General features: G+C 39.1%; 1 protein-coding gene across 1 annotated transcript in view; it reads left to right on the forward strand.

Moving 5' to 3' along the window:
* The window catches only part of HERC2 (HECT and RLD domain containing E3 ubiquitin protein ligase 2), a 259,545-nt gene that overhangs the window by 62,939 nt on the left and 180,108 nt on the right, over positions 1–16,498 (forward strand). Inside the window, exons 15-19 of the mRNA XM_006861873.1 lie at positions 1,725–1,918; positions 6,861–7,061; positions 9,955–10,183; positions 10,287–10,411; positions 15,333–15,511. Coding sequence (XP_006861935.1) covers positions 1,725–1,918; positions 6,861–7,061; positions 9,955–10,183; positions 10,287–10,411; positions 15,333–15,511 — 928 coding nt within the window. The remainder of the gene's footprint in view (positions 1–1,724; positions 1,919–6,860; positions 7,062–9,954; positions 10,184–10,286; positions 10,412–15,332; positions 15,512–16,498) is intronic.

The following is a 16,498-nucleotide window of genomic DNA, read 5'->3' on the forward strand; positions in this document are numbered from 1 at the left end:
TGGGAGAACATTAGCTTTACATTCATTTCTTCGTATATCGTTTCCTTGCCATGGTTACAGTCCCCGCCATGCATCATTAACCAACCAAAGGTATGCCCTGCAAGCATGTCCTCCTGGTCGTCAGCACACAGTCTCTCTCCCTCTCCAGGTCTAAAGTCCCCAGCTGCTCAATCTCCCCACGTCATAGTCTCTGCCTCCATCTCTGGTGTCATTGCTTCTGATCGCAGGGACCTCCGCTTCTAGATTGCAAAGTCAATCACTCCTCTCCTTTTGCTACAAAACGTCCACATTTACATTTCCAACCCTCACAATTATTCACTCTTGTATCACAAGAGACCTGTTCGCGTTTCCTTTCATCAGTCCCACCCAGACAGATTGCATACTACTCAGTGGAGATTCTACCTTCCTCCATGCCCTCTGGATCTAGATTCCCTCTTGAAACCTTGTAAGCCAGTCACTTCTTGCCTTTGAAGCCTCCCCATTTTGGCTAGCCAGTGTCCAAGTTGCCCATCCTGTCCACTCTGTGTATGGTGGAGGTGGGAATGATCCTCGCTGTAAAGACTTGTTCCCTCTTTTGAGCTACTGCATCCATAGGTATAGGTCAAGTTTATCAAATTTTATCAGACTACTCTTTTTTTCCTCTTCTAGTTGAGCTCTGATCATCCAGACATTGAAGCCAGGTCAAGTGAATATTATATGCAAGTGTGGTGTTCTTATGCATTTGCCCTCTCTTCTTATCAGCTGGATGCTTCACTCTCCACTGTAGTCCTCTGTGGCTATGTCACTGACTCTAAGCCCAAGAGTCCCCAGGTCTTGCCACACTGCTGGCCAGCCAGGTCTCCACCAGGGTTCACAGGAGTCTATTGAACGTTGTAGGGCTTAGCTTGCAGCTTCATTGCTGTTTTTCCCTCACTTCCCCTTATTGGTGACGAATGTGGTCACCAATCAGAGCTTGTATTCCCATTGAGTCTTAGTCTTGGAAGGGGGTTTGCCTTTATGGGACCCAACCACTTGCCTTGATGTCTCCTGGGTGAGCAACTTGATTGTTCTTGTAGTAATCAGTCGGTCTGCCTATATTGTTTTGTATTTTTCCAGTCGATCTTTCTTTCAAGAAGTATTTTCTGTTCTTCTGGCCATTCCAGGCTGCTCTACTTGTCCTTTCAAGTGGAAATTTTCCCACCGCTGAAGATTCTGAATGCTGTTCAGGATTCCACCTATGGTCTTATGTAATACAGAGGCTCCACAGGAAGCCACCTTCAGTGGGCATGTTGTAGCCCCATTTTAGGTACTCCAGTCAGTTATAGGGCAGAAGACGTACTTACAAGCTTTCTGTGGTGATATTTCTGGCTATTCATTTTTCTCCCCCCAAGTGTCTATTTTATAATGGTATGCCAGGGAAACCAAGATTCAAAAGACAGCCAAAGCATCTTAACATTATTTCCCCCCTTTTCCCCATTCCAACCATGTCTCAATCCCTGTATCCCAGAGCCCTGTTTTATTTTAAGTAGTGTTTTTTTAACCAAATTATACTAGTAAAATATAGTAGGATTTTTAATAGTACACTTGAAGTAGATGTGTTGGCCTTAATTTTAATGCAACCAATCATCCTTTATAAGTTATCTATTAAATGCTGTCTGACTGGGAATTGCTTTGTGAAAGTATTTTATTGCAGCATTATTTGATAGGATTATTGTAACTTCATCTGCGTGATTCTTTCTTTGTAGGGAAAAAAGTGATTGATGTGGCTGCGGGCTCCACACACTGCCTTGCTTTGACTGAAGACAGCGAAGTTCACAGCTGGGGAAGCAATGACCAGTGCCAGCACTTTGATACGTTACGTGTAACCAAACCAGAGCCCACTGCACTGCCGGGTCTGGATACGAAGCACATTGTTGGGATTGCCTGTGGACCTGCGCAGGTATTGGATACATGGCTTGGTTTGGTCGTTTTTTGTTTTGTTTTAGCATTTTGCTTTCCAGTTTTTTTATTGATAGCATATAGAATCCCTGTTGATTTTTGTGCATTTATTTTATCCACTTGTTGTTGCTAAATGCTGTTGGTTCAGACTTATAGTGAATCTGTGTAGTTTCTGAGGAGAGGCTGGTGAGTTTGAATCCTCAACCTTGTGGTTTACACCACCCTGTAGTCTATTGCTTTATCCTACAGTGGCATACCAGGACTCCGTTTTTATCTGGTCGTTTCACTAAAGTCACTTGTTAGATTTCGGAGCTTCAGTGTAGATTCCTTGGTGTTTCTTGTTAGTCAAGTTGTCTGTGAATAAAGACAGTTTTATTTATAACTTTGTAATATGTTTGCTTTTTCATTCTTTTCCTTGTTTTATGAATGAAAGTAATAATAGTGGCCACCCTTGTCTTGTTGTAATCTTGCTGTAGTTGTTGTTAGATATTGTTGAGTCAGTCCTGACTCATAGCCACCCAACATAGAACAGAGTGACACACTACTGGGTCCTGCATTAGCCTCCCTGTCATGGTTATATTTGAGCCCATTGTTGCGGCTTCTATGGCAATCCATCTCATTGAAGGTCTTCCTCTTTTTCTCTGACCTTCTACTTCATGAAGCTTGATCCCCTTTTCTAAGCACTGGTCCCTCCTGATAACATTTCTAAAGTATGTGAGATGAAGTCTTGCCATCTTTGCTTCTAAGGAGCATTTGACTGTTTTGCAAAACAGGTTTGTTCATTCTTTTTGCAGTTGTATATTCAGTATTCAGTATTCTTCATCAAGATCATAATTTAAATGAATTAATTCTTTTCTGGTCTTCCTTATTCGAAGTCCAGCTTTCACAGCATAGGAGGCAATTGAAGATATCATGGCTTGGATCAGGTGCATCTTATTCCTCAATGTGACATCTTTGCTCATGAATACTTTGAAGAGGTCATTAGAAGCAGTTTTGTCCAGTGTAATCAGTTGCTTGATTTCTTTAATGCTGCTTCTGTGGCATTAATTGTGGAGTAAAGTAAAATGAAATCCTTGGAAACTTCACTCATTTCTCTTCAGTCTTTATAATGATGTTGTCTGTTGGTATACTTGTGAGGAGTTTTGTTTTCTTTACATTGAGTGGTAATTCATACTGAAGGTTGTAGCCTTTGATATTCATCAGCAAGTATGTTAAGTCCTCTTAAGTTTCAGGAGCAATGTTGTATCATCTGCATGTCACAGGTTGTTGGTGCTGTTTTTGTTAATAAGTGCTATCCATTAGGTTCCAACTCATAGGGCCCCTGTGTAGGGCTCTGAGGAATGGTGGGTGAGTTTGAACAGCTTTTAGTGTGTATTCTACAGCGCCATAGGCTTTCCTTTAAACCTTACATTTTTCTTCATATAGTCCAGTTTCTAGGATTATTTGCTCTTTATACTGCCTGAATAAGGATGATGAAAGGATACAACCCAGGCTCACATCTTTCCTGAGTTTACACCACACTGTATCCTTTTGTTCCATTAGAATGATTTCCTCTTGGTCTATGAAGAGGTTTATCACAAGTACAAATAAGTGCTCTGGTATACCCATTTTTCTTAACATTATCCATAGTTTGTTATGACCCACACAATCACATTTCTTTGCATACTAAATGCACAAAAAAGTAAACATATTTCTAATATTCTCTACTTTCAGCAAGATGTAGCTGTTGTCAGCAATGATATTCCTCATTCCACATCTTCTTTTGAATCTGGCTTGAATTTCTGACAGTCCCCTGCTGCAACAATTTTTAAATTATCTTCAGCAACATTTTGCTTGTGTGTGGTACTGTCATTGTTCAGTAATTTCTGTATTCTGTTGGGCTACCTTCCTTTGGAGCAGACAAAAATATAGGTCTTTTCCAGTTGCTTGGCCAGGTGTCTGTCTTCACATTCCGTAGTGTGGATGAGTGAGCTCCTTCTGTGCTGTCTCAGTTTACTGAGATAATTCTGTCCATTGGTTTTCACCAGTGCCCTCAGTGTAGCTTGGATTTCTTTCTTCAGTACTATTGGTTCTTGATCACATGTTACCTTCTGAAATGGTTGAATGTCAGCCATTTCTCTTTCATATAATGACTCTTGTGTATTCTTTTTATGTTTTGATGCTTCCTACATGTTTCAAAGTGGAGTCCTGCTAGTGCAGTGGCTTATCTTCAGGCACTATGTAAGACATTGCTCCACTGCTCTTCTTAAGGCTTTCAGTAGCTCATTTTCCTTCTTTCTAGTCTCTGTTGTTCTGGAACCTCTGCTGAAACCTGTGCACCTTGGACAACCCTACTGGCATTTGAAAATTGAAATACTTCTGGCATAGCTTCCAGCATCACAACAACACACAAACCACTACAATGCAACAAACCGACAGACAAGTTATAAGTTCCTGATCTCGGGGTATTCAGTCTTTCCCCACCAAGTGTGATTTTAGGGATGGGATTTTGGTACATGTCTTTTTATCAGCTTTAAGGAAGTTTCTTTTAATTCCTACTTTTTTGAGGATTTTCATCTTTAGTAAATGTTGAATATTGTTAAATGATTCTTGTTTCTCATGATATGAGAGTTTTTTGACTTTTTTTGGTCTCTTAATATGTATGTAGATTGCATTGCCTTATTTTCAAATATTGGAGGTGACTTGGTAATGTAGTGGATTATGAACTGGCCTGTTAACTCCAAGGTCAGCAGTTCAAATCTACTAGTCCCTCCATGAGGGAAAGATGAGGTTTTCTGCTCCTGTGAAGATTTCAGCTTCAGAAACCCTGGGCAGGGTTGCTATGAGTTGGAATTGGCTTGACAGCACACAACCACCATCATTTTCAAATCCTGACCGAGTCTTACATTACTAGGATAAACTGAACCTGCCATGGTAGGGTATTCTTTAGATATATTTCTGGATTAGATATGCTAATGCTTTGTTCAGGAGTTTTCATTAGTGTTCATGAAATTTGTGGTTTTCTTTTCTTGCACTGTCAAATTTTTATGTTATAGGAGGTGTTTTTGTGTGTACTTAAAAAAATATATAGTCTGCTCTTGTTTTGTGAAATTTATAATACATATCAGTTAGATCTAGTTCATTGAGGCTGTAATGTTTTACTTTTAAGTCTGTGATCTTTTTTTGTCCGCTTGTTTCGTTGTTAGTAGAGTAGTCCTAGTTTTTCCAGTTATTTTGATTTAGCCATTTTTCTTTAAATCTCTTACCAGTTTTTGCCATATGTGTTTTGCAACTCAGGTGTTAATTATTTTTTTCCTGATGAACTGACTCATTTACTGCTACGATGTGTCCTTCTGTCTCTCTAGTACTTTTCCTTACTCTATTTTGTCTAATATTGGTGGTTATGTGCCGTAGAGTCCCTTCCGACTCACAGCAATCCTGTACAGGGTTTCCGAGGCTGTAAATCTTTATGGGAGCAGAAAGCCTCATCTTTCTCCCGTGGAACAGCTGGTAGTTTCGAACTGCTGACCCTGAGGTTAACAGCCTGATTTGTAACCACGACACTACCCGATCTCCTATTAATATAGACACTCCATTTTTCATTCTTTTTTTTAATTTCACCATACTTATTTATCTGTATCACTTTATCAAGTTTTAGAGTTTATATAGGATGTTTCAGTAAGCCCTCATACACTTTAACCCTGTACACCACCCATGGTCTATACATATGTCAAGACTTACAGAATTGTGCACGGAAAGCAGTGAATTTTACCTGGTATAAATGACAGCTCAATAAGTATCACTTTTCAAAATTAAAAAATAAAACTAGAGTATTTTTCTTGATGTAAATGTGTTCAATACTAAGTGTTAGAAAAAAATCAAAAACGAAATTGGAAAATACTGCAAAAGGTATGTTGTCATTATTAAGTGCTGTCGAGCTGTTTCCAACCCATAGTGACTCTTATACAGGGTTTCCGAGGAGCAGCTGGTGAACTTGAACCACTGACTTTGCAGTTCTAACTGTTCAAACTTACCTTACAGTCCAGTGCATTAAACTACAGTGTCACACTAGGCCTTAATTTTGTCCCTTCAGACTTCTTTTTAATTTCCAAAATTCAAAGAACACATGAAAGGAGCATAATTTGAGTCCCAAACGGGCAGTTTGACATGGTGTAAACCAAAGAGCACAGAACTCTTCATGGAAAGAGTATAGAGATGGAAACTCCACAATCAGATGCTTATTACTGTAGATATAGGATCTGTTCAGAAACGAGAGCTTCACATTTTGGTATTTTTCTGTAATAAAAGTTTTGATGATGTGGTAGCAATAGCTTTTTTCTTAAGCCTCGTATATTTGAAGTGAAAGAGACCTTAAAAATTTTACGGAAACAGAGAATTAAAAGACAAAAATAAATATAAAGTTTATTTCTCAACGTTGTTGTTGTTGTTAAGTGCCATCTAGTTGGTTCCGACTCACAGCTACCTGAGGAGCACCTGGTGATCTCAACAGGAGCTCCATCAAGTCAAGACAACTTTAGTAAGCAGTGATGATATTGTTGTTGTTAAGTGCTGTCAAGTCAATTCAGTAAGCAGTGACAGCAGCCATGTATTCACGTTTCAGGGATTGCTCTGGTGCTTAGTATGTATTTTGTTTCTATTTTACCAATATATGTGAGTTGTGAACCTCTATGCCACCCATTGTTCATTTAGAATTTTGAGAGTGAGAAGATTGTAAACTTCATTCTTATGGATAGTAGATGGGAGAGAGTGTTAGAAGCAAAGTGAGTGTGAGCTTGAGAGCCATGTGATTGCATGTGCATGTGCATATGGGGACTTTGTTAGATGCGTGCGCTATAATCCAAGGCCTTCGCAGCTCAGTTCAGTACAGTCTACTGCGTGCTACTGGATAGAGCCAAGTTGGATTTTTGTCCATTTATTTTACATGGTTATGTTTTTTTCTGTAGAGTTTTGCTTGGTCATCTTGCTCTGAGTGGTCTGTTGGCCTCCGGGTCCCTTTTGTGGTGGACATTTGCTCGATGACATTCGAGCAATTGGATCTGCTGCTGCGTCAAGTGAGTGAGGGGCTGGATGGCACTGCGGACTGGCCCCCACCCCAAGAGAAAGAGTGCATGGCCGTGGCAATGCTGAATCTTCTTCGACTCCAGGTATTGGCTATTCCCATTCCTCCTGCTTCTTTGTATAAATGTCTGTGCGTTCTCTGGATGGTGCACAGCACTGCTACTCTGATACACAGCAGCAACTTGGACACACTTGGCTGTTGACTAAAAGCTTGGCAATTTGAGTCTATCCAGAATTTGCCTCAGAAGAAAGACTGTTAATTTCCTTCTGAAAACCCAGCCATTAAAAACCCTACGGGAGCCCAGGTCTTCTGTGACAGACATGTGGTTTGTCATAATTTTGAATGAACTTGATGGTAACTGTTTACAGGTTAGGTATTCTTATGAAACATTTATGCTTATTGAATAGTGTGAGACTCAGCCCAGTTGATTTGCTAATGGAAACTTTAAAGCATTTAAACAACACTATGATGGAGTAAAAAAGAATGAACGATGTAATTACTTCATATTTGCCCTGTAAGTCAATTCTTTTGCATTGTAGCATTCCTGCCATAATCAGCTTCTTAGCATTCATTGAGAAAATTAATCTTGAATTTTCTTATGTTTGTGTTTTGAAGAAAGGCCATTGAAACAGTTCATAACACAGAGAGACAAAGACGCTGTGTGAATGTACTGGACCACCCTTCCCCCTTATATTGTGAAAGCTTTGTTCTGTAAAATGGCTCTCTACTGAAATGCCTTCACTTCATTTAATTTTTTAGCTTTGTCTTTTACTAAGCATCAAAATAAGAAAAGCCACAAAAAGATTTCTTTTTTATTTGGTTAAAGTACGGTTAAAATCTTTGGTCATCACATTATTCTGTGATCTTGTTAAAAAGGTCTTTGTAATACAATCCTAAAACTTAAAGTTAGGAAAAATGTTACTTGACAAAAGTAATTTCAAGCCCCTGTATTACGGAATGATTATATGGTTAACCATTGTGTCTCCCTGTCCCCCACTCCTTTCCATGGCTTCTAGAATCTACAGAAATGAATCTCATACTTCATTATAATAAATTAGCAAAAGTTGGGTGATCACTTAGCTTCTCCAGAGATTCTCTGTAGTAGCTCATTTGTTTGTTGTACTTGTGGTGGAGTGCATGGTCATTCATACTACCCAGGTGTTTGTGGCTTTCCCGTGGTTTGTGCTGGTGTTGACCATCACGTGGTCTTAATTACACTGGGTGTCTTGTGGTTTTTACTTGCCTGGTTTCCATCTTCTTTACTCTCAGTCTGTATTGGTTCTTTATGCTTTAGAATATCCATTCTGAGGGTCTCTACTCTCTAGATAAACTCTTCTGTAATTATTTAAATTATTAATACTGTCAGTCCTTGGGCTATGAGCACCGAACTTACAGATATTTCTTTTTGCTCCAAACTGGTTCTATCATGATGGATGATGTGAAATAAGAACAGACCTGAATTTTTACAATTTGGTTGATTTGTAAGTGCAACGGGAAAAATTACTTGTTGAATCTTTGGACTAGGAGACATGGATGAAGGTGGAGTTGAGCTCATTTAGAAGTTTGGTGCATGACTTTGGATATTGGCAGGACTGTAAAGAGCTAGCTACATGTGTTTAAAGCAGTGCCACCCTCTTTGATGATGGCTAAAGGTGCAGTTTAGGAATGAATCTCATTCGTACCCTGGGTATGTCTGTATGCATGCATTTATATCTAGGATATATTAAACATAAATGCTTTTCACCTCAGCATTGTAATTGTCAGGCATTCTATTATACTTTATTGGATCCATGCCTGCTTCTCTTAGTTGCAATCTGTAAGATACATTCTGATTTTAGAGATGTTAAAATTTGGGGTGGGGGGGAATTGTCTCTTAGATTAGTGATATTTAGTAATTATTTTTCAACTTTCACTTACTTAGCCATTGTCACCATTTTACGCCTCAGTTTTTTAGAGGAACTGTCTTGTTTTGTTAAACCAGTTTGTTTTTTCACATTGTACTCCTTAGCTTCATGTTTTTTTCTTGCTGAGATAGCTCCTTCATTTTATTCTTCGTCAAAGGCTGTATATAGTGAAGTGTGAAAGCTGTTCACTTTAGCTCTCTTAATTAAGATAATTGAGCAATGTTTAGCTTTTTAAAGTACCTATTATTTTATTAACAATTTGGACAAATAGTCAACCTTGTTTTATTTCCTGAGCTGGTAGGCAACATGTGCCATTCCTGATGAATTGACCAGCAGGTACTCTTTAATGGCTCTGGCTCTTCACAGGAAGTTCAAGCTCAGGGTGTTGTCTGAGACAGAGTGTGTGCCCTGTTCTCATTCTGGGAATGTGTCTCAAGCCCAAAGACTTTGATCTGTGATCAAAGCCCTGGATTTGCTGTGGGCTAGCGGAGCGTCTGCATTTTACCCTTAAGGAGTTTTTGAATCCTCTCAGCTTGGCTGTATAAAGTCTAATTTCACTATATATACTGTTTCTCTGGAGGTATAGGGTAGAGGCTGTTGTTTCCATGTTGTATGGCACTTGCATTGATCTTGAGCGTTTCCATATTTATAGTTGGTTTATGAACAGTTCTTATTATAAAATGCTGTATATCATGGATTCTCAAGTACTGTGGGTAAAATTATTTTAGTATAGTTCGTGTATGTATATAGGTATAAGAACCCTCATGGCACAGTGGTTAAAGCATCCAGCTGTTAACTGAAATGCTGACAGTTCATACCCACCTAGTGGCTCTGTCGGGGAGAGAGCTGGCATTCTACTTTCATAAAGGTTCCAGCCTAGGAAACCCCACGGAACAGTTCTGCTTTGTCACATGGAATTTCTGTGAGTTTAAATGTACTAAATGGGCACTTAACAGCAACAGCATTATATATTATTTAAATAATACTTCAAATTGTTTTATCAGTCTTGATTTAAGGTATTTAAATCCACTGATTTTTAGTGGTTTACAGTGAATATTGGTTTTCTCCTTTCAGTTGCATGCTGCCATTAGTCACCAGGTTGACCCGGAAGTCCTTGGTTTAGGCCTGGGCAGTGCCCTCCTCAACAGCCTAAAGCAGACTGTGGTGAGCCTGGCTAGCAGTGCAGGTGTTCTGAGCACCGTGCAGGTGGCTGCCCAGGCAGTGCTGCAGAGTGGCTGGTCGCTGCTGCTGCCTACCGCCGAGGAGCGGGCTCGGGCGCTCTCGGCACTCTTGCCCTGTGCAGGTGAGCTGGAGAGCAGTTGGGGGTAGGGGGGATGTGTACAAATGGGGGTGCTAGTAGGGGATGGTACTTCATTTAAATTCTTCCAACACCTTTCCTTTTTCAGTTTCAGACAATGAAGTGAACCTAAGTCCAGGTCGTCGATTCATGATCGATCTTCTGGTGGGCAGCCTGATGGCTGATGGTGGGCTCGAATCTGCCTTAAATGCAGCCATTACTGCAGAGATCCAGGTAGGGTCCTGGGAAGGCTTGCAGCTGTTCACCTTGCAGTGAGATCAGATTTAAAACACCAGCCCAAATACGTGTGAGAAGTAACCTTATGGTAGATTATTTAAAAACGATAAAACAAAATTTATAGTAATACAAATATTTTTAAAATTAAAACTGTTAGTCATTTAGAAAAAAAATATTGATAGACTGGACTTAACTTTGTCTGCTTCAGTTCATTTGGTAAAACACCCTATCTGTTATTTTCACCCCAGAAAGTTCCTATGGTTTGTGCATTTGCTGGCAGACCCTCCCTTGTCACCCTAAGCTATAGATGATTTTTTCCTGCCTTAGAATTTAGTATAAATATAGGAACCCTATATATGCACTCTTGGGTGCCCACCCTTTTTTTTTCCTCCGGCAGTGTCCTGTTGCATTCCCCATTTTGTTCTATATTGCTTTGTTATTTTTTAAACAACCACCTAGTGTTATCACTTGTGTTGTTGTTAAGTGTCGTCAAGTCAGTTCCTACTCATAGTGACTGCAAGGTCAGTTTGAACCACAGTGTCACCAGTTCAAACTCACCATCTGCTTCTATACGAGGTCACTATGAGTCAGAACTGATTCTATGGCACATAACGATAACAGCACCAATACTTTCATGGACTAAATACACTATGAAGCACAAGGAAAAATGTTCAAACAGCAGAAGATAGACAGCTGTTTAATTTCCTAAAAATTGAACATTATGTGCATAAAAAGACTCATCAAAAAAGTAAAAAGAGAATCTACAGACTGGGGAAAATATTTTTGACAGTGACATTGGAGAAGGGTGTAATTTCTAAAATGTTTAGAAAAATGTCAGTATCTAAATAAGAAATTGACAATTCAGTTTTAAAATTTGCAGAAAATGTAAAGACATAAAAGAAGGTAGTCTGCCAGTTAATTCATGAAGAAATGCGCGTGATCATGAGCCAGTAAAGAGATGCACATCAGAACAATGAGATGTTGTCTCACCCCAGCGTTATTGGCAGTAAAAACAACAACAACAACAAATGCTGACAGAACATTTGCGGCTAACCTCTTTGTGCTGACCTCTCTGCATTGAATTTAATTGGCCCACCGATTCCCTCATAAGACAAGAGTTTTTCCTGGACCCTTTATTCCCCTTAAGTTTCCCTTTTGAGACTGTTGTTGTGTGCCCTTGTGTCAGTTCCAACCCATGTGACTTTATATAGGCTTTCCGAGGAGTGGCTGGTGAGCTTGAACTGCTGAGCTTGTGGTTCAAACTGACTTTGCAGTCCAGGGCATTAACACACAGTGCCACACTAAGGCAAATGTATTACTGAAAAATCACCTGTAGCCATCTGCTAATTAAAGAACTGTGTAGACATGTTCCCCCCCTCTAGAAGAAACCTATGTATGTATGAATTAGAACCCCTGTAGCAATCCCTTTTGACGTTCCTTCTTAAATACTCAATAGTGCAATAACAGTAATAACAATTATCTACAAGTGGATACCTAAATGGCAGGCATGTAAGGTGAGCCAGGTATGGGAAGGAGAGTGAGACTACACTCATTGAGTAATATGTCGATTTGAAAGAGGGTGAATTTCCGTATATTAGAGGGGACTTCAGAGTTGGGTGGAATAAGTCCATTATCTTTTATTTCTATTTTCCCATGAACTTTTAAGCCCTTCTTGGTATGTCTATGAACATGGTAGATTACATAGGGGTAAAGTTATGAAAACTTCTTAGCCAATATCTTGTATTGATTTGCTGGGCTTGTGGGTTTAGTACCATAATCTTGGGGGACATCCGAGTCATTTGGCATAACATAGACTTGTTCTACATCCTACTTTGATGAGTAACAATTGTGGTAACAACTATTGGTCTCTGCCTGGCTGGAGCAAAGAAGAGGGAAGAACATTAGAGGTTCATTCAACAGACTAGTTTACTACTAGAGACCAGAAAGACTAAAATGGCTTCTGACTACCACCGCTGACTGTTTGAAACGGAAGGAACTCACTAGGTGGCCCTGGATAAAGTAGGCAAGTTCAAACCCACTAGCTTAGGGTCTGTATGAGTTAGAACTGACTTGCTGGCCCTTAACAACAACTGTGTGGTGTCTTTGTATAGCACTGTAGGATAAGCACTGCACTGCCAACTGCAAGTTTTGCTGTTCAAATCTGCCAGCTGCTCTTCATAAGCCCTATACAGGGTTGCTATGAGGCGGAACTGACTTGATGGTACTTAACAAAACCATCTAGGGAGTGAATTCTCCCCTCCGCCGACCCTTATCTCTGGCAACCACTAATAAACATAAGATTATATATATATATACTTGTTCATGTCATTTCATGAAAATGAAAACATAAAATATTTGTTTTTTTTTGTGATTGATTTATTTTCTTTTACTTAATGTCCTCTGGGTTCATCTGTGTTCCAAGATGTGACATGAGCTTAATTATTATTTTTTTAATCTCTGAGCAGTCAGCCATTGTATGCCTGTGCCCCATTACACTTATCAATTCATTCATTGATGGGTTCTTAGGTTGCTTACATTGTTTTTATTTATTGTAAATAGTGCTTCATGAATCTAGGTGTACATGTGTCTGTTTTTGTCACTTATATTAGATCCCTGGAGTCTCTACCTAGAAGTGGAGGGCTGGGTTATATGGCTTCTCTACCTCTAGTTTTTGGAATTAGTAGACTGTTTTTCATAAAGACTGTTCCATTTGGCATTCCCACCTGTATGAGATTTCCAGTTTCTCCATGTCTCCTTCACATTTCTTATTTTCCATTTTTACATTCTAGTGGGAGTGAAATGGTAGCTTGTTGTGGTTTTGTTATGTAGTTTTCTGATGGCTGATAACATAGCATCTTTTCATGTGTCTTTTTTGACCACTTGAATATTCTCTTTGGTGAAGTGTCTGTTCATATCCTTTGTCTAATTTTTTGATTGGGTCATTTGTCTTTTTTGTTAAGTAATAGAAATTGTCTAGATAGTTTAATTATTAAATTCTTAACAGTTACATTGTTTGAGAAGATTTCCCCCAGTCTGTAGGTTGTTTTCTTTACTCCTTTAATAAAGTCTTCAGTGAACATCAATATTCAGCTTCTATGAGGTCCAAGTCACCTATTTTGTCTTCTGTTGCTTGTGCAGTCAGTATTTTGTTTTATAATCTACCATTGAAAAGGAGTAATTCCCAAAACTTGGCTCGTGATTTTAGTTGCAAGAATTTTATGGGTTTCAATTGAAGATGTAAGTTGTTGTTGTTATTGTTTTGTGCCGTGGAGTCGGTTCCGACTCTTCGTGACCCTGTACAGGGTTTTTGAGGCTGTAAATCTTTATGGGAGCATAAAGCTTCATCTTTCTCCCACGGAACAGCTGGTAGTTTCGAACTGCCCTCTTTGAGGTTAGCAGCCCGATTCGTAACCATTGTGGTTCTCCTTCGTTTCTTGAAATTTCTTTGTCTTCATGGCTTTGACATTTTTGAAGAACACTGGGTGATTATTTTGTAGCAAGCCTTTCTTTAATTTGGATTTGCCAGATTGAGGTTGCATTGTTGCTCAGAGCGGCAGCTCATTGCTCAGGTAGTACATGATGGTCAAGCTGTTGCTAAGTGCTGTCAAATCGATTTTAACTAGCTACTCTGTATAGGGCTTCCAAGGGATGGCTGGTGGGTTTGAGATGCCAACCTTGTGGCTGGCCATCCAGTGCTTATCCTACAGCTCCACACCAGGACTCCCAGGATGGTTGTATATATTGTTAATGGTCATATAAATCTTGATTATTTGGTTAAGGATGGTGTGTGCCAATATTGTAGCTGCTAAGTGCCTTCGAGTCCGTTCCCACTCATAGTGACCCTGTTTAGGGTTTCCAAGGAGCGACTGGTGAATTGGAGTCACTGACCTTGCTCTTCAAACTAACCTTGTGGTTGAATTTCATCCTAGCACCACACCAGGAGTCTGTGCCAATATTATCCACTGTAGATTACTGTTTTTTTCTTTATAATTGATCATTGTCTTGAGGTATAGATGCTTTTAGACTATGCATATGTCCGATTTCTACATAAAATTTTGCCCACTAATTTAATCTCTAAACTAATTGCTGCATGTCACAATTATTATTGTGGTGTCCAATGGTGATTTTCTATTTCCCTCATGGCTTCTAAAATATTGCTATTGTTTTCATACATATTTATACAGAGATTCATATTGTTAGTTGTCAGCAACTTGATTCTACTTATGGGAATCCCATGTGTTACAGAGTTGAATTGCTCCGTAGTGTTTTCTTCACTATAATCTTTTTTTTTTTTTTTTTTAAGTTTTTATTGTGAATTGAGTGATAGTTTACATGGGAGAACACTAGCTTTACACCATCGTTTCACTGCAATGATTACACAGAAATACTCAGGAATATATAATAATTTAAACAACCAAAGGACACATTCTGCAAGCCTGTCTCCTGGCCGCCAGCACCCTGTCTCCTGGCCGCCAGCACCCAGTCCATGGGTCCAGAATGACTAGAACCTTAACAGAAGCACACTGCCAGGATTAGCTTCATTGAACCTCTGAGTGGGTTTGAACTGCAAACTGTGCTACTTAGGAACCTTCTCATTGCTTCTGCAAATATTAACTGAAATTCTTCAAGGAAAAGGTGTCCCATTGCCTGTATTTATTAAATAAAACTTATATTAGCATCTGCTCCTGGATATTTATTTTATTCTCTGGGTTTTAACCCAATACCACAATTATTTTCTTTCTCAGCGTAAGTAAGCAATAGGGTTTCTGCCAGGTCAAGTGTGGGCAAATAGCATCAGGTTTATGCTTCAGTATGCAGAGATATTGAAGCGCAGTGAGGGTCAATGTTCTGCCTAGAGCTGCCGACATAGCCTGCTAATGAGGTAACTGTTGAAGAATTTCTGTTTTATGTGTTACAGGATATTGAAGCTAAAAAAGAAGCTCAGAAAGAAAAAGAAATTGATGAACAGGAAGCAAATGCCTCGTCATTTCATAGAAGTAGGACTCCATTGGATAAAGACCTTATTAATACAGGGATCTATGAATCTTCCGGGAAACAGTGCTTGCCTCTAGTTCAGCTCATACAGCAACTTCTTAGGTAAATAATAATTATTTTAACTTTTATTAATGAAAATTAAAATGTTAAAACTTGATATCGAATTTCACACTTGGAAGATGTTTAGGTATGCTTGAAATAATTTGGGTATGTGAAGCTCTTTATATACTGTACATTTTATAAATCTTAGGTACAAATTGGAGTCCTGGTGTGGCGCTGTGGGTTAATGTGCTGGGCTGTAAAGTTAGGTCAGTGGTTCAAGCTCACCAGCTGCTCTTAGGAAACCCTATACAGGGTCGCCATGGGTTGGAACCAACTTGATGGCACTTAACAACAACAAGTACAGGTTTGGTATTTTTAGTGGAAATTTAGTGTTCAAATTAAAATGTGCTTGTAAATCTAAAATGTATTTTGGGTTTTGAAGACTTAATATGAAAAAACCATTATGAAATGCTTCTATGTATTGCTTAATGATTAAAATATTACTTTGAAAATACTGGTATGAATAAAACATTGAAATTCATTTTGTATATATATATATTTAAACCATTTTTAATGTGACTAATTGAGAACTGTAACTTGATTTGTGTGTCATGCACGTTGTGCCCCTGTTGTGCAGTACTCCTTTCCGCTGCCTGCATGGGTACCTACACCTTCATCTCTGCTGAAGGTGCTGATTTAGTGCTGGGACATTGAGGGGTGACTTGTTTTCACAGCAGGTTTAAAATGGGCATGTAACTTTAAAATAAACAAAATAAATACTCAAGCTTACAAAACACTATCAGAAAATACCTGATCCAGGCTCTCTACAGAGCGTGCGTCATGTGCTCCTCCTTTCATTCACGGAGGTAGACGTTAGCGTTATCATTTTGTTATCTTCAGTGTTGGCAGTTAAAGGGTGCTTGGTATGTTGACTTAACTGATCAGTTATAATTTGAACTATTTTAAAGGCATATGTGTGTTAGGTGATACTGCATTACTTTATGACTATGAATACCTGAGTTTATGAAATTTTTGTTTGCCAAAAAT

The sequence above is a fragment of the Chrysochloris asiatica genome, unplaced genomic scaffold, assembly GCF_000296735.1.
Source record: "Chrysochloris asiatica unplaced genomic scaffold, ChrAsi1.0 scaffold00044, whole genome shotgun sequence".
Taxonomy (NCBI): domain Eukaryota; kingdom Metazoa; phylum Chordata; class Mammalia; order Afrosoricida; family Chrysochloridae; genus Chrysochloris; species Chrysochloris asiatica.